The sequence below is a fragment of the Callithrix jacchus genome, chromosome 10 (assembly GCF_049354715.1).
Source record: "Callithrix jacchus isolate 240 chromosome 10, calJac240_pri, whole genome shotgun sequence".
NCBI classification, from domain to species: Eukaryota; Metazoa; Chordata; class Mammalia; order Primates; family Cebidae; genus Callithrix; species Callithrix jacchus.
Window position 1 is genome coordinate 5,815,603 of NC_133511.1, and position 18,160 is coordinate 5,833,762.

Below are 18,160 nucleotides of genomic sequence, written 5' to 3' on the forward strand. Positions count from 1 at the left end.
TATTTTTAGTAGAGACGGGATTTCACCATGTTGGCCAGGATGGTTTCAATCTCTTGACCTCATAATCCACCCTTTGGCCTCCCAAAGTGCTGGGATTAGAGGCATGAGCCACCGTGCCCGGCCAACATAATTATTTTCTAAAGGTGATGTGTTCTCTTAGCTAAACGTGAATAGAATTGATTTATAAAAATCCATTATGGAGGATCTTTATCTTGAAGTTCAGTTAGCAGTATCACATTTCCCTTGATATTAACAACAAAGTTGCATTTGCTTTTATCATTTTGTGTTCTTTCCTTGTCTGGCTGCACAAAGTGCACTGGCGACCAGTCTAGTTTAGCTATCTATATTCTCACTGAAGTATCTCCTAAGATTATTTTGTTTATACAATGGACCAAATTGTCTGCCATTATTCATAAAGATAGCTAGTATCAATATTTTTATGTCCACTTGCCAACATTTAATAGACAGTTTTGAAGTGTTTTGTATAGTTTTGTTTTGTTTTGAAACACACTTGGTATCAGGTCTTCCCAAAATCCATTAGTGGCCATAGTTGAAGGATTCCCTTTCACTGCCCAGAACACTATTCTTTTATTTTAATGGGTTGCTTGCAAATTAGCACATGAGGTTAATTCACTGTTACATCACTTCTTCATAGTTATTGCATAGCAACTATAGTTATTGCCCTGCATTAGGACTGAATACAGTATAAAGTACCCTGAAACATAGTTGTTACCCTCTAAGAGGAGGAAGTACAGAGATCATGGTGTAAAGTATTGTATGACTCAAATGCGAGTACTCAGATACTAGATCTTATAATGTAAAGAAGAAAGAGATAAACAGCATCTACAGTATCTGGGAGACACCTCACAAAGAAGATTCAGATGTATTAGTTTATAAATATTAGCAAATGAATAAATAAGTCAGTGAGTGATTACTGGAAAATGTTATGAAATTGAGAAAGGCTAAGAGCAGGGGAAAAGGAGTTCCTCGTGAATGTTCTAATACGAACTTGAAATCAATTCCGAATAAAATATACTTAGGACTATAAAGAAACCAGCCAGGCTGGAGGCAAATAGGATCAATTTGGAGGATTAGTTTGATTAAGAGACAAGACTTTGTGTTAGGCAAACTCGGTTTCCAATTTCACTTTTGCCATTTACTAACCAATCAACTTTAGGCCTTACTATCCTCATCTATAAAATGCAGATAGAATCCTACCATATGGGATTGCTGTAAGGATCCAACGATAATAATAAGAACTTGACACAGTGGCTCAATGAAATATAATAAGGTTATACTTTACTAGTGTACGTAAGCTGAATTGTTTAGAAGACTTGAATGTCAGAAAAGTTAGAGTAATATCTTGGAGGCAATCATAAATCCCGAAGGTTTTTGAAAAGGCATTCTAAAGCAGTGAAGCAAAATCATTCTGAAACTCTGGGTAGCAAAGAATAGATTGAGAAAGTCAGTAGATCCAGTCTTGCATGATATAGGCTTCAACTAAAGTGATGCCCGTTTAACAGAAATGAAAACACAAATATGAGATGTGCTTGTCACAGAAAGCAGTTCTCATGGATAATCAGCTATAGGAAAGGAGGGACGTGAACATTCAAAGATGAGACTGGGCTTTTGTGGTTGGGCCTTTTATTTTGGAATTCATTTTTACAGTTCTATTTCTTCTGTGTAAAATGTCCTAATCCATTATACTGAAGCTTCCATATGGTACTGTTCTTGGGACCCAAGATTACATGTCCCACGGATTAGAACTTAAATCAATAAGAACTTTGTATATATGTAAAAAAAAACTTAAATCAATAAGAACTTTGTATATATGTAAAAAAAAAAAAAGACATTTTAACCTTGGTAGAAAATCATACCATTTAGTTAAGTCATATCATCTCATAGAGATTATTCGGTAATGCTTTTCAAATAAAATTATCGACTGTACTTCCTACTTGAGTATTTAGAATGTATCTGGTTAGCTGAAAAGACCACCTGCCTTTCAAGTTTTTTTTTCTCAGCTCAAGGAGTATTTAGCGTGAGAGGACTGAAATTGCCATCTTACTAGTGCAGGGAGTACGTGAGTGGAATGGCTTCCAAAACTTCATCAGGCATAGAACCTACCAACCCTGACAAACTTCTCCTCAGAGAGCCACAGAAGGATGAATGTAGTTTAGCTACACAGGGAAGAGTCATGATAGGAAACAAAAGGTATCCTGGTACTGTAGCAGAGCACTGGACCAGAAGGCAGAAGACCTGTGCCCCGGCTGGGCTTTGATGGACAAGTCACCTAACTTTCATTAGGTCTCAGGGACTGCATCCTGGGGCCTAATGAGAAGGTTGGACATAACCTCACACCTACATTTTGATTCAAATATTCTGGGATTCTAAGTCTTTAAAGCAATTAATGAAAGTGTTCAGGAGTCAGCAAAGAATGGAAAAAGTAAAGACAATCTGTGGACCAAGGAATGGAATACTGGAAATCACGTAAGGAGGTGAAGAAATCAGGAATCAGAGACAGGGGCAGAGTCCACACAGAAAACCATGGTCCAGGCAGGGCATCTGCATGAAAGACGCAGTTCTGTTGAACAGCTCACATGCTGTTTATGTAACAGAGACCGGTTCTTACATTTTAAAATGGTATTTTACTCACTTTAAAATAGTAATAACCACAACTTGAAAAACAAGTGCTATTCAGAGAGAACTTGAAGCACTTCACTAGCTGGCCGTGATCTCATTTGCATGATTTGATCACAGTAATTATAACAAGGGAGTGGCCTAAGGCAAGGACTTTACTGCGTATACTCTCAAACAGCACCCCAAGGCCACCACAGACAAATAAAACATATGGTATGAAATATGAAGAGTGGATATTTTCTCAATATTATATAACTAAACGCATCTTTTCAGTTTTTTTTATTATTTTATTTTTTATTGGTTTCACATTCAGTCTTTAAAAATTGGACTTGGTGTGGTGGCTCACACCTATAATCTCAGGCAGGTGGATCATTTCGGCCCAGGAGTTCGAGACCGGCATGGGCAACATGGCAAAACCATGTTTCTACAAAAAATACAAAAATTAGTTGAGCATGGTGGTACGCACCTGAGGTCAGCCCTAGTTACTCAGGAGCCTGAGGTGGGAGGATCACCTGAGCCTGAGTGGGTCCAGGCTGCAGTGAGCCATGATCATGCCACTTCACTCCAGCCTGGACAACAGAGTGAGACCTTGTCTCAGAAAAATAAAAACAATTTAAAAATTAAAATGTTCTGCCTGTGCTTTAGCTGTACAACCATCATAGACTGAGGCTAGTACCTTAGAAATCCCCTCTTAATAAATCAGTCTTAAAACCTCTGCTCTATTAAAATTCTGAGCCACCAGGTGTCAGAAATGTTTTTATTTTTCTTACTGTTCATAGACAGACTTGGAAGTAATAAAATAAATGTTATTAGAATGTAGAACAGATATCTTTTTAATCTGTGTTCATGTTGCCCTTCCAAGGTGTGTGAACCCCTGAAATTATGTGTCAGTCTGGGGTTTTGTATGTTTGTGCATTTTTTCCTGAGAAAATTCATTGAATTCTAAAAGAGATCCATGACCCAAAGTAGGCAAGAAATTTCTACTCTGTGACCCAAAATTGATAAAATCATTAAGCTAAGCTTCATGAAATATTTGTAAATATTACCTGAAAAAAATACTCAACAATAAAAATGTAATTAAAATTTTCATTGATCTCAATCACTAGCTAATGCTCTGGCTAAGTTGTGACATCATCACAAAAATCACAAAGCTCCGTCAAGGAATAACATTCCTCAGACCCAGGTCTCAACTAGAAATTCATCATGCAAATTGCAACGTGCAGTTTAGAGGCAATTGCTGGAATCTAGACAAGTTTCTGTTTAATTTGTTCAGCTCTCCTTGGCTCAACTTGGAATATGAAATACAAAGATCTCCACACTAACTTAATTACATAGATGTCATCCAAAACCCAAGGCAAAAACACTAATTCCTTCCTTATCGAGGTGGTTTTCAAGTGTTCATTGCAAATCATGCTGGGTCTTTTTCTTTCCAGTTAGAAAAATTTTTCTCTCCTTATTTTAATATTGAATTCTTGATCAATAATACCATTTAATGCAAATCTTACTTGTCATTGCACAGGCAAACTGGAGTAAAAACTCAGTCTTTTCTGAAAACTTTTTGCGTATATTTATGCAGAGCAATTTAGCCCAAATTCTGCCTTTGGAAATGAGTGTACAAATCCAGTGAAGCAGAAAGAGCCTTGTGCTTGTCTACTGGAAGGAATAATTTGGGAAGAAAAGTAATAGCACAGCTACAAGTTAAATTGAAAACTTAGTAGAGCATTGATAATGCTGAAAACTGACTATTCTTTGAGGCCTAAATTGTTGATAAAGAGTAGAATTGTGAATGCAAAAGCCTTTCTTTAAAATCAGGCATATTTAGTTCTTCACTCTTCATCATTTGACAGCCTATTGATTCTTATTTACTTTTTGTGTTTTCCTGATTAATAAAACAGTCATTTTTTCTCAGTAGGTCATTAACGGACTTTACACAGAGTTCTGGGAGTTTATTGTAAATTCTCAGCTTTTTTGCTACCTTGCTCCATTCACCTTTATTTGGAGGATGTCATTAATTCAACTACAAAAGTCAATCCTATGTGATATTTGCTTCTCTCTACCTATCTCATCTTGTTATATGGAACACGCATAGAATTTTTCTGAAGATACTGACAATGCAACTACCATTTAATAACAATGAATAGTCTATGTATAGTTGGTTATTTATATTTCATAAAATTATTATTTTATTATTAGCATGGTCCTTGGAAAATTGTAGCACATATTTATGTATACATACACACACAGGCGCGTGCGCATGCACACAGACACACACACCACACACACACATTTGCTGCTAACAAAACTTAAATGAGTTTTCCAAACTAGAATTTTAGTTTGATTTTAAGAAAGGTATAAAATAAATATGTAGTATGATAAAATATGAAAATAAATTATCGATTTTTAACTCCTACAAAAAAAAAAATCCAAAGAAAGACTTTTTCTCAGGGTCTCTAATACTTATTAGGGAAAGAACATAGTTGCTAGCCAGAAACCTCTTTTTCTGAAAACAGAGATATATACTTTTTCTGTTTTTGTAGATGGCCTACTAAGCAGGACTCAAGGCTATTCACAGTCACATTCCTTTAATTCAGCCTAAGGGAAAAGACTCACCTTGCCTATATCAGTATGTGTTGAACAGCAGGTCTTCTCTCTAGGCCACTGAGAGCTCTATTAACCTCCTGTAGCTCCTATCTGATGGGGTATGTCTGCTAATTGATGCATTACTCAAACTTCTCTGCCTGACCTGTCCGTGTCAAATAAAGCAGCACCCTCATAGAAGCCAAATACATCACCTGTCCTCCAGCCTGTGACTAGAGGGAGAAAACCAGCTGAACCAAAGCAAGCCACATAATCAGGAACAATGAATGTTCTTCTAAGAACCTTAAGAGTGACCCGTAATTTATACCTCAAAGTTTATTTAATCCAAAACAGAATATATTTTGGCTTGAATAAAATAATTCTATAAGGCATTATAGTCCGAAACAACTGAAAGCTTTTTTGTTTTTTACTAATTATTACAGTATCACGTCCCACTACCCAGAAAATTTCGGGTGTGTGGGGGAGCATAAAGAAGAAATGCAATGTAAGTTCGTCATAATCTTCCACCCGGAGATTGTGATTTGTTATATTTTCTACCGTATTCTTTTCAATAATCAACATTATATACACACATACTTATATCTACATGTATAGTGTATTCTCAGACGAAGACCAAAATGAATACACACTCGTTTCTTTTTCCACTCGACATTATACTATAAGCATTTCCTCTTGCCATTGAAATTTTTTTCGTTGCTATCAAACATCAATCATATGGATCATTGGTACCTATCAATACTATCACCCCAGAAGCTTTGTAACATATGGTACCTCAATCTAGAAAAATCTGATACGGAAGGGTTAGGTCTGAGCATCTGTATTCGCAATAGGTAGTTATTATTCTCAAGTCAAACTTGAGACCACTGGCGTATACGAAAATCTGCTTAATCTCCCTTTCTTTTAGATATGTAGATTGCTTTCAATGTTTAGCTGCCTACATATACACACAAAGAGATTTATCGTAAGTCATTTTGGCAGCACTTTTAATTTCTCAGGATTGATTGCTCCAAGGGGAATTATTTAAGTAAAGGTGAGAACTGTTTTAAAGCTTTTGTTGTATAAAGCCAAATTATTTTCCGTTTTTAATATTTTTTCCCTCTTTTAAAATTTATTCTAAAAAAACGGAGACATGTGCAGAACGTGCAGGTTTGTTACGTAGGTAAACGTGTGCCATGGTGGTTTGCTGCACCTGTTGACCCATCCTTTAAGTTCCCTGCACTCACCCCCACCCCGCAACAGGCCCTGGTGTACGTTGTTCCCCTCTCTGTGTCTATGTGTCCTCAATGTTCAGCTCCCACTTATGAGTGAGAACATGTGGTGTTTGGTTTTCTGTTCCTGTGTTAGTTTGCTGAGGATGATGGCTTCCAGCTTCATCCATGTCCCTGCAAAGGGCATGATATTATTACTTTTTATGGCTGCAAAGTATTGCATGGTGTATATGTACCACATTTTCTTTATCCAGTCTATCATTGATGGGCATTTGGGTTGGTACCATGGCTTTGCTATTGTAAATAGTGTTGCAATAAACATACGTGTGCATGTCTGTTTATAGTAAAATGTTTTATATTCCTTTGGGTATATGCCCAGTAATGGGATTGCTGGGATTTCTGGTTCTAGATCCTTGAGGAATCACCATACCATCTTCCACAATGATTGAAACAATTTACATTGTCACCAGCAGTGAAAAAGCGTTCCTATTTCTCCTCAGCCTTGCCAGCATCTATTGTTTCCTGACTTTTTAATAATCACCATTCTGACTGGCATGAGATGGTATCTCATTGTGGTTTTGATTTACATTTCTCTAATGATCAATAATGTTTAGGGTTTTTTATATATGTTTGTTGGCGGTGTAAATGTCTTCTTTTGGGAAGCGTCTGTTCATATCCTTTGTCCGCTTTTTGATGGCATTGTTTTTTTCCTGTAAATTTGTTTAAGTTCCTTGTAAATTCTGGATGTTAGACCTTTGTCGGATGGGTAGATTGCAAAAATTTTCTCCCATTTTGTAGGTTGCCTGTTGACTCTGATGATAGTTTCTTTTGCTCTGCAGAAGCTCTTTAGCTTAATTAGATCCCATTTGTCAATTTGGGCTTTTATTGCAATTGCTTTTGGCATTTTTGTCATGAAGTCTTTGCCCATGCCTATGTCCTGATTGGTTTTGCCTAGGTTTTCTTTTAGGGTTTTTATGGTTTGGGGTTTTACATTTAAGTCTTTAATCCATCTTAAGTTAATGTTTTTATAAGGTATAAGGAGGGGTCCACTTTCAGTTTCTGCATATGGCTAGCCAGTTTTCTCAGTACCATTTACTGAATAGGAGATCCTTTCCCCATTGCTTTTGTCAGGCTTGCCAAAGATCAGATGGTTGTAGATGTGTGATGTTATTTCTGATGTCTGTTCTGCTCCATTGGTCTATGTGTCTCTTTTGGTACCAGTACCATGCTGCTTTGGTTACTGTAGCCTTGTAGTATAATTTGAAGTCAGGTAGTGTGATGCCTCCAGCTTTGCTCTTTTTGCTTAGGATTGTCTTGGCTATACAGTATCTTTTTTGATTCCATATGAAATTTAAAATCATTTTTTCTAATTATTTGAATAATGTCAATGGTAGTTTGATGGGAATAGCATTGAACCTGTAAATTACTTTGGGCAGTATGGCCATTTTCATGATACTGATGCTTCTGATCTATCCGCATGGGATGTTTTTCCATTTATTTGTGTCCTCTTTTATAACCTTGAGCAGTGGTTTGTAGTTGTCCTTGAAGAGATCCTTCACATCCTTTGTTAGCTGTATTCCTAGGTATTTTATTCTCTTTGTAGCAATTGTGAATGGAGTTAATTCATGATTTAGCTCTCTGCCTGCCTACTGTTGTTGTAAAGGAATGCTTGTAATTTCTGCACAATGATTTTGTATCCTGAGACATTGCTGAAGTTGCTTATCAATTCAAGATGTTTTGGGGCTGAGATGATGGGGTTTTCTAAATATAAAATCATGTCATCTGCAAACAAAGACAACTTGACTTCCTCTCTTCCGATTTGAATACCCTATATTTCTTTCTCTTGCCTAATTGCCCTGGCCAGAACTTCCAATACTATGTTGAATAGGAGTGGTGAGAGGGCATCCTTGTCTTGTACCAGTTTTCAAAGGGAATGCTTCCAGCTTTTGCCCATTCAATATGATATTGTCTGTGGGTTTGTCATAAAATAGTTCTTATTATTTTGAGATGTGTTCCATCAATACCTAGTTTACTGAGAGTTTTAAACACTCAGGGGTGTTCAATTTTATCAAAGACTTTTTCTCATCTATAGAGATAATAATGTGTTTTTGTCTTTGGATCTGTTTATGTGATGGATTATGTTTATTGATTTGCATACACTGAAGCAGCCTTGCATCCTAGGGATGAAGCCAACTTGATCATGGTGGATAAGTGTTTTGATGTGCTTCTGGATTCAGTTTGCCAGTATTTTATTCAGGATTTTGGCATCAATGTTCATCAGGGATATTGGCCTGAAGTTTTCTGTTTCTGTTGTGTCTCTTCCCGGTTTTGGTATCAGGATGATGCTGGTTGGTAGGCTATTAATTACTGCTTCAACTTCAGAACTTGTCATTTGTCTATTCAAGGATTCTACTTCTTCCTGGTTTAATCTTGGGAGGGTGTATGTTAGTCCAGAAATGTATCCATTTTTTCTAGATTTTCTAGTTTATTTGCTTAGGGGTGTTTATAGTATTCTCTGATGGTAGTTTGTATTTCTGTGGGGTCAGTGTTGATGCTACTTTATTATTTTTATTGTGTCTGTTTGATTCTTCTCTCCTTCTTTATTGGTCTAGCTAGTAGTATATATATTTTGTTAATTTTTTCAAAAAATCAGCTCCTGGATTCATTGATATTTTTGGAAGGTTTTTCATGTCTCTATATCTTTCAATTCTTCTCTGATCTTAGTTATTTCTTGTCTTCTGCTAGCTCTTGGATTAGTTTGCTCTAGCCTTTCTAGCTTTTTTAATTGTCATGTTAGGGTGTCAATTTGGGATCTTTCTAGCTTTCTGATATGGACATTTAGTGCTATAAATTTCCCTCTTAATACTGCTTTAGCTGTGTCCCAGAAATTCTGGTACATTGTCTCTTTGTTTTCATTGGCTTCAAAAAACTTCTTGACTTCTGCCTTAATTTCATTATTTACCCAGGAGTCATTCAGGAGCAGGTTGTTCAGTTTCCATAAAATTGTTTGGTTTTGAGGGGGTTTATTAATCCTGAGTTCTAATTTGATTGCACTGTGATAGAGTGTTTGGTATGATTTCGGTTCTTTTTCATTTGCTGAGGAGTGTTTTACTTGCAATTATGTGTTCAGTTTTAGAATAAGTGCCCTGTGTCACTGAGAAGAATGTATATTCTGTTGATTTGTAGTAGGGAGTTCTGTAGATGTCTACTAGGTTCACTTGATCCAATACTGAGTTCCAGTTCTGAATATCCTTGTTAATTTTCTGTCTCATTGATCTGTCTAATACTGAAATGTAGTGTTAAACTCTCCCACTGTTATTGTGTTGGAGTCTGTGTCTCTTTGTAAGTCTCTAAAAGCTTGTTTTATTCATCTGGGTGCTCTTGTACTGGATGCATATATATTGAGAATACATAGCTCTTCTTGTTGAATTGTTCCCTTTACCATATGTAATGCTCTTTTGCTTTTGTTATCTTTGTATTTTTTGATTTTATTAAAGTCTGTTTTGTCAGAGACTAGTATTGCAACCTCTGCTTTTTTTTTTTTTTTTTTTGCTTTCCATTTGCTTGGTATAATTTTTTCCATCCCTTTATTTCGAACCTGTGTGTCTTTGCACGTGAGATGGGTCTCCTGAATACAGCACACCAATGGGTCTTGACTCTTTATCCAATTTGCCAGTCTGTGTCTTTTAATTGGGGCATTTAGTCCATTTACATTTAAGGTTAATATTGTTATGTGTGAATTTGATCCTGTCATCATTATGCTATTTGGTTATTTTGCACACTAATTGCGGGTTTTTGTAGTGTCATTGGTCTTTATATTTTGGTGTAGCTTTTTTTCTTTCCATATTTAGTGTTTCTTTCAGGAGCTCTTGCAGTAATAATGAAATCCCTTGTAATAATGAAATCCCTCAGCATTTGCTTGTCTGGAAAGGATTTTATTTTTCCTTCACTTATGAAGCTTAGTTTTACTGGATATGAAATTCTGGGTTGAAAATTCTTTTCTTTAAGTGTGTTGAATATTGGCCCCCAATCTCTTCTGGCTTGTAGAGTTTCTATCGAAAGATCCACTATTAGTCTGATGCACTTCCCTTTGTAGGTGACTTGGCCTGTCTCTCTGGCTGCCCTTAACAGTTTTCCCTTCATTTTGTCCTTGGAGAATCTGATGATTATGTATATTATGGTTGATCTTCTCATGGAATATCTTAATGGTGTTCTCTTTATTTTCCCAACCTAGACATATGGCCTGCCTTACTAGGTTGGGGAAGTTCTCCTGGATAATATCCTAAAGTGTGTTTCCAGCTTGTTTCCATTCTCCCTGTCTCCTTCTGGTACTCCAGTCAATCAAAGCTTCTGTCTTTTTATGAAGTCTCATATTTCTTGGAGGCTTGTTTATTCCTTTTCATTCTTTTTTCCCTATTCTCATCTGCATGTCTTATTTCAGTAAGGTGGTCTTCAGACTCTGATATCCTTTCTTCCACTTGGTCAATTTGGCTGTTGATACTTGTGTATGCTTTACAAAGTTCTCATGCTGCGTTTTTCAGCTCCATCAGGTCATTTATGTTCCTCTCTAAACTGGCTATTCTAGTTAGCAATTCCTCTAACCATTATCAAGGTTTTTAGCCTTCGTTGCATTGGGTTAAAACGTGCTTCTTTAGCTCATCGTAGTTTTTATTATCCACTTTCTGAAGCCTATTTCTGTCAATTCATCCACCTGATCTTCTGTGCAGTTCTGCACCCTTGACGGAGAGATGCTGCGATCATTTGAAGGAGAACAAGCACTCTGGCCTTTTGGGTTTTCAGCATTTTTTCATTGATTCTTTCTCATCCCCATGAGTTTGTCTAGTTTTGGTGTTTGAGCCTGCTCACCATTAGATGAGGTTTTTGTGGGGGCCTTTTTGTTGTTGTTGTTGTTGATGCTATTGTTGCTTTCTGTTTGTTTTTCTTTCAATAATCAGGGTCCTCTTCTATAGGGCTGCTGCTGTTTGCTGGGGGTTTACTTTAGGCCCTATTCATCTTTTCACTCCTGTGCCGGGAGATGTCACTCAAGGACGATGGAAAGCAGCCAAGAGGGGTGCCTGCTTCTTCTTCTGGGACCTCTGACCTTGAGGGACACCAACCTGATGCCAGTAGGATCGCCCCTGTCCTATCTGACAACCCTCGTTGGAGGGTCTCACTCAATTTGGTGGCACGGGGGAGCAGGACCCATTTAATAAAGCCCTTTGTCCCTTGTTGGAGAGGGTATGTTTCCGTGGGGAGAAACCCACCCATCTGGGCTGCCCTATTCCTCAGAACTACTAGGAGTAGAAGCTAAGTCTGCTGGTCCTCAGAGACTGCAGCCACCCCTGCCCCTAGGAGCTCCAGCCCAGGGAGATCCAAATTCTGTCCCTGAGCCTCTGGCTGGAGTTATTGAAGATCCTGCAGGGAAGCCCTGCCCACTGAGGAAGGATGAGTCAGGGTTAGACCTGAAGAGTCACTCTGGCCACAGACTGCCACAGCTGGTGTGTTGGGCTGTGGGGACACATCTTGCAACCAAGCCATCCAGCCTCCCTAGCTCCAGCAGAGGAAAAGTGCAGCCTGCAGCTATAGAAATGTGTGCTGCCCTTCCCCCGCCCAGGGAGCTTAACATGTTAGATGTTTCGAGTCCCAGTACTGGCTGCAGCCCCTCCCCCAAGGAGCTGAAAGGGCTTTGCTAGGCTTAAACAGATTCCAGCTGAGAGTCCCTTAAGAATCTGCATGTTCCAAGGTTGAGATGCTAGTCCCGGTGGTGTGGGTTTACGAGTGGGATCCTCCCATCTGTGGGTTGCACAGCTTTGTGAGAAAAAGCACAGTTTCCCCTGCTGGGTAGCACACGCACAGACTCCCTTGGCTGTGGGTAGGGGTTTCCCCTTCCCCATGTGGCTCTCAGGTGGGCTGCCCGGCCACACTGCTTCTCCTTCTCTAGGTGGGTCATGCCAGCCTTCTAGTCAATTTTGATGAGAGAACCTGCATACTTTGGTTGCCTGTGAAGGATTCACAGCTTGTTCTGTTTTTTTCTGATGGGAGCCTCCGAACACCACGGCTCCTAGTCAGCCATCTTGGCCCTGCCCATTGTATCTACGGTTTTGAATTTTATTATCAGTGAATGAGAACGCCTGCTCATCTTATTAAATCCTTGGCTATAAAACCGTATATTTACTTTTATCTTTCCTCTTATGAGTGGTGAGAAATGAATTTGCATTGCTTTAATTCACATTAGTTTAACTGCAAATAAGGCTGAATTATTTTTATATGATTTTAACTTCAAATAAGGCTGAATTATTTTATATAATTTATATTTCTTGCTGCATAAATTATCCATATTTTTTGCTGACTTTAAAGAAATGTTCTTATTTACACAATTTCTTGTTGTCACACAATTTTTAAGTGTTTTTAAACTATATTAAGATTTATTGAGGACTATGGAAAAATCCTCTCAGTTTCATTCAGGTAAATAGTCTGGACATTTTAATATTGATGTTTAAATTTTATAGAATATAGTATGAAGAGAGCACTCCAGTGAAGAGATCACAGGCCTAAGACTGTGTAAACAATACTCTTACTCCTTATCTTGGAACTATAAGTGTTTCGGATTTCAGATTTTGTTTTCGATTTTTAAATATTTGCATTACACTTACCAGTTCAGCATCCTTAATCTCAAAACCTGCAATCAAAATGCTTCCCAAGAAAATCTTTTAAGAGCCAACGTGATGCTCAAACAAAATGCACATTGGAGCATTTCAGATTTCAGATTTTTGGATTAGTGATACTCAACTAGTATAACTAATGGATACTTTCTTGTAGGGATAATAATGCACTGACAGCATTATACAGTAGTCTAACTGCATTAATTCCGCATACTACTGCCATCATAGCCAACAAGAAAGTGTTCATCCTAATAAGCGAGATAGAATTGAATGTGTTTAAACCAAATCCAAGATAATACTGCAAAGTATTTGTTCTACAAACTACACGTGTCCCTTGAATATCTTGGGGGCAGACAATGACTAAATCTAAGCTGTATGATCAGTCCTTTACAACAATATTTACGAATCCAGGAAATCATAAAAATAAAATCAAACTTTACTAAAACTTTTAAAATTTGCCCCATTTACTTAGGTAGACATTTTATCAGATAGACACTTTAATACATCACCAACAGAGAAATTATACTATAAGAAATATGGTCTAGAAGTAAATATCATGAGTAAGGCATAAAAGTAAGCATAAAAGCATACCCAGATCTATATAATTTAATGATAAGTTATTTATGGAGGGGTAAAGAGTAACCAATAAATGTCTTAGCCTGGATTAAGCATGCTTTTCACAAGAAAATCTTACTTTGCACTAGATTAATGTGCCCAAAATTATTAATAATTAATGGAAAAAATTTACATATGTTAGTTCCTCTACTAAAACTTTGGTTTTATATGGCATTTCAACAAAATTCTCATTAACAAAAGTAAGTCTCAAATGCTAGGGCAGTAACATATGGATTTTCATCATCTAATTCATTTGAAAGATATTCCAGAAATAAAAACTTTTCTAAGTTTTTCAGAGGTCCTGGAAGTTGACCAAGTGAGCACTTTCATTCCAGGCCTGAATCAAATTCCCTATCATCTCATTACTATAAGAAAAGCTATTTGGGAAAGCGATTTTCTCATCTAGATTTTCACTAAGATAGACAAGGCAAAGGAAAACACATTACCTTGAACCTACTTCAATCCGTGCAAGGTCATTGTCAACACATCTGGTTCTCCAATGTGGTTTACACATCCAGAAAAAATGTGGTCCCTTGTTGCTTCTTCTTCTATTTTTAAATAAAAAGCAATTCATTTCAACTGACTTTGCAAAAGCTACATCTATGCAATAAAAGGAATAATTAATGTAAGAAATAGCTAAAAATATTTTTCTTCATCTACCCTTATCTCCCTGGTAGGTCACTATCACAGCAACATTGATACTTAATTAATCAGGGCAGGAATACCCCTTATCATCAATATGAGTTTCTGACATTGATTCTGAAGACTATGTCCGAACTGTTTGAAGGGGATTTTAAAACAGTAATAAAATGTGCTGCAGCTGGTATCTGCTTTTTATATCCTCATTTATCTGACCTCTTATGGTTTCTTTAGCCTTGTTTATCATTACTCCTTCAGGATTTCACTCTCTTTTTAGCTTAATAAAAAGTACTTTTCAACTTAGTCCAGTAAAATGAGTGAAGTAATTATATACATATATACATATGTATGTCATTGATGATTCTTGTTATTAATAACCTATAGAAGTGACTCATTCTATAAAATAGATGTCCAAATGGTCATTACATATGTGGTTTATGTTACAGTTTAAATAGCAATCTAAAGAGGCTTTTAGACCTAAACTAATTATATGAGGGATTTACATCTTTAGTTAGACAATTGTAGAAAATAACAGACACTTTTAATATGCATAGAAATCTTGAAATACTGAAGAATATCTCCAGATATTGATTAGAAAATGCCTTCTACTATGCATCATTAAAGAAAGGTAAATTTCATATATGATTGTATTAAGTGGACTTTATTGAGGGACCACGTATTTCTGGAGGGAAAACATGTAGATTAATTGTGAACTGGGTAGTTACTTATAAACTAGTCCAGTGTATAAAATTACACACATAATATGGATAGCAGTGTGAAACTAAACTGTTTTTACATGGCCTATTAGATGGTATTAGAAAGACAACGTTTTAGAATAATTTTGTAGAAAGCTTGATTCCAAACAATTTTCTCAACATAAAGCTTTTTTTCCTTATCCATTCCTTTATTTTGTTTTTTTTTTGTTTTGTTTTCTATTGTGCTGTGAAACTGTCTTTGGATATGGCTAATAACCCTGTTAAATAACCCTCTCATGAAATAATTTTAGTTTTATCAGAGAAATGGTCTAAACCAACGTAGAAAATAATTGGAAAATTACTTCATTTATAAAAATCTAATATTAATGTTTAAAGCTAAACTAAAATGAATTACAAAAATAATTTTCTTCAAAATAGAGAATTTTAGTAGTTAACCTTAATTTATTGAAAGACCAATTTAGTTCTCTGTAGACACAAAATTAACTAAAACAATTCCTTTTTCCCAGCAGAATTTTAAAAATATAGACATCTCTATCTTCACTGAATATTTATTCATTCCTATATTTCGGTCGGGTCCTTTGGTGATTAAACTAACAACTTGATATTTTTCACATTAGGAAGTACATGCATTATTTTATACCACTAATGTGGCACTTACTTGGAAATGTAGGAATAGCTAATTATTTAATTAGCATTCAGTAAATGGGCAGTCTAACTCTTAAGAAGAGTTAATACTAAAAACTCTTAAGTGCGTGGTTTACTTATGAGAACTGTTTACTCTCTGAGTGGATCAGACTATCACAAAACGGAAGAGTACATTGTTGACCTGAAGTGTTATGAACACATTTTAAGACAATAAACACTTTAGTAGGCTAATTAGTGTTAATATATGCAACACTTTATTAGTCAGCTAAATGTCATTTCACTTGCAAATCAATTATTCAAGTGCTATTTGATAATATGGTTGTTTTATTTTATCTATAATTCATTTGGCACTAAGTAATCACCAAACTCAGTGTTTATAAAATAGCATATCACAAACATTACCCAAATTCCCTCAGCATATGAGCCTCTCCTTAAATTTAACAGAAATTTCATTAAATGACGGAAAAAAATTTCTTGAAATACCTATTGGGTCATTTAAAAACTTTAATTTGAAAGCAGGAAAGGCACCAAACACATGGGAGGCAAAAGCCCATGACCACCACCCACCTTTATTTTCTTTTTTGAGATGGAGTTTTGCTCTTGTCGCCCAAGCTGAAGTGCAATGGTGCGATCTCAGCTCACTGCAACCCCCGTCTCCCAGGTTCAAGTGATTCTGCTGCCTCAGACTCCCAGGTAGCTGGGATTATGGGCACCCGCCACCACGCCCAGCTAATTTTTGCATTTTTAGTAGAGATGGGGTTTCACCATCTTGGCCAGGCTGGTCTTGAACTCCTGACCTCAGGTGCTCCACCCAACCTTGGCCTCCCAAAGTTCTGGGATCACAGGCATGAATCACCTCACCCAGCCCATGACACTTTTTTTTAATCCTCTTAAAGAATAATCAAAATACACTCTCCCTATTTCCCTTTAGAGAAAACTATAGAGAATCTAATCAAGTGGGTTTGTTTGCAACGTCAGTATCACATGCAGCATGACTTCCTGGGGTTTAATGACTTAAACAATCAAATTGTATATGCAATCTTAATTTCTAAATAGCATCCAATGCCTTTAAGAATCAGCACAAAATTTAGATGTAAGAATTTTCCCCTAGAGCTGCTAGCTCTTGACTACCACGTGGCTTCCAGTCCACGAAGCAAATGATCAGGAAACCCTAGATTCTGAAACCAACTAAATCAAACTAAACTCATATTAAAAAAATAAAAGGAGTGATAATTATGCCATACTCTCTGTTGTCAGGGAATCAGTACAAAAAAATTAGTGGCTGGTTTGATGGTATGTATATGCCATTTTGTTTTTCCTTGTGGAAATGAATTTTAACTTCATTCTCATTTGGATCATTGGCATTCTTAGAAGCAAAGGAATTCAAGACACAATTCTTTCTCAATTACTAGTAAATTCCAGTGTATTACTGTTTTGCCAAAAAAAAAAAATCCATGTAATTGATTGATGATGAGATCAGTCATTTGACAATAAACGAACTGTGAAAGTGAACAGTACCAAATACTGCATGTTTAATACAATTGAAATTACTTCCAATTGCCTTTGGTTTGGACTCCAGTGGAAGGGGCTGCAGGATGGCAAAATGAGAGGTTTATTTAGCGTCTGGGGGAAGCTTATAAAGAGCTTAAGTCCTCATTCCTTCTAACATCTTAACAGCTGTGCAGTTTCTTACAAAATATGTTTTATCGTTTCAAGAAATGCTGTTAACCTCGCAGTTTTAAAACTGAATGAACAAGGCCTCTTGGACAAATTGAAAAACAAATGGTGGTACGACAAAGGAGAATGTGGCAGCGGGGGAGGTGACTCCAAGGTTAGCCTCAATGTCACCAAAAGCGGGTAAACAGTATGTAAAGTAATAGGTGCATCTGCTGGGAGACTTATGGTTTGGACCTAATAATACCCAGTCAAACTGCTAGTCAAGTTCCTTCACAAACTTACGTATGCAATTACTGTCAATGCAAAAATATTTGCACCTTTATCTATTAAGTGACCCACTAACAAACCTAATGAAAGCAGTCACTGAAAATCTCTGCCTTTGAAGAGGTTGTGGATCAGACATTATAGTCCTATGAACTCAATTTTGGAAAGTAAGAAGGGATGCAAGTTTCTGAAACAGCAATTTAGGGAAGAGAGGAGAGAGCAGAGAGGGTAAGTCTGTCTTGTTCTCTCCACTAGAACTTCTACCAATGTTTTTCATTATCAGCAATCAACTGACTGCTGACTCCACCTAGACCTGTCTAGGGTGCCTACTAAAAAGTTTTCTGTCTACAATTCTCAGGTTCTATTCAAGTTAAGTAACAAATCAAAGACTGTGATAGGAACTACACATTTTTTGCCTTCCATAAATGGATCAAAATGCAAAATGATCAGGAAACAAAAACAAGATCAACTCAGTTTTGTCTTCACTTCATATCTTATC

The 18,160-nt window shown here is 36.7% G+C and overlaps 1 protein-coding gene across 15 annotated transcripts in view; it reads left to right on the plus strand.

Moving 5' to 3' along the window:
- The window catches only part of GRIA4 (glutamate ionotropic receptor AMPA type subunit 4), a 395,452-nt gene that overhangs the window by 360,584 nt on the left and 16,708 nt on the right, over positions 1-18,160 (plus strand). For 9 of the 15 annotated variants that reach the window (XR_013522976.1, XR_013522974.1, XR_013522972.1 and 6 more), the window contains one exon: positions 17,437-17,551. The exons of 5 other annotated variants lie outside the window; for them this stretch is intronic. Coding sequence is in view for 2 of the 10 variants with exons in the window: in XM_009006706.6 (XP_009004954.1) it covers positions 17,437-17,551 (115 nt within the window). In the remaining 8 variants the exon portion in view is untranslated. Of the gene's footprint in view, positions 1-5,657; positions 17,552-18,160 lie in introns of those variants that run through there. One more of the 15 variants, XM_078339358.1, reaches the window with a different exon arrangement.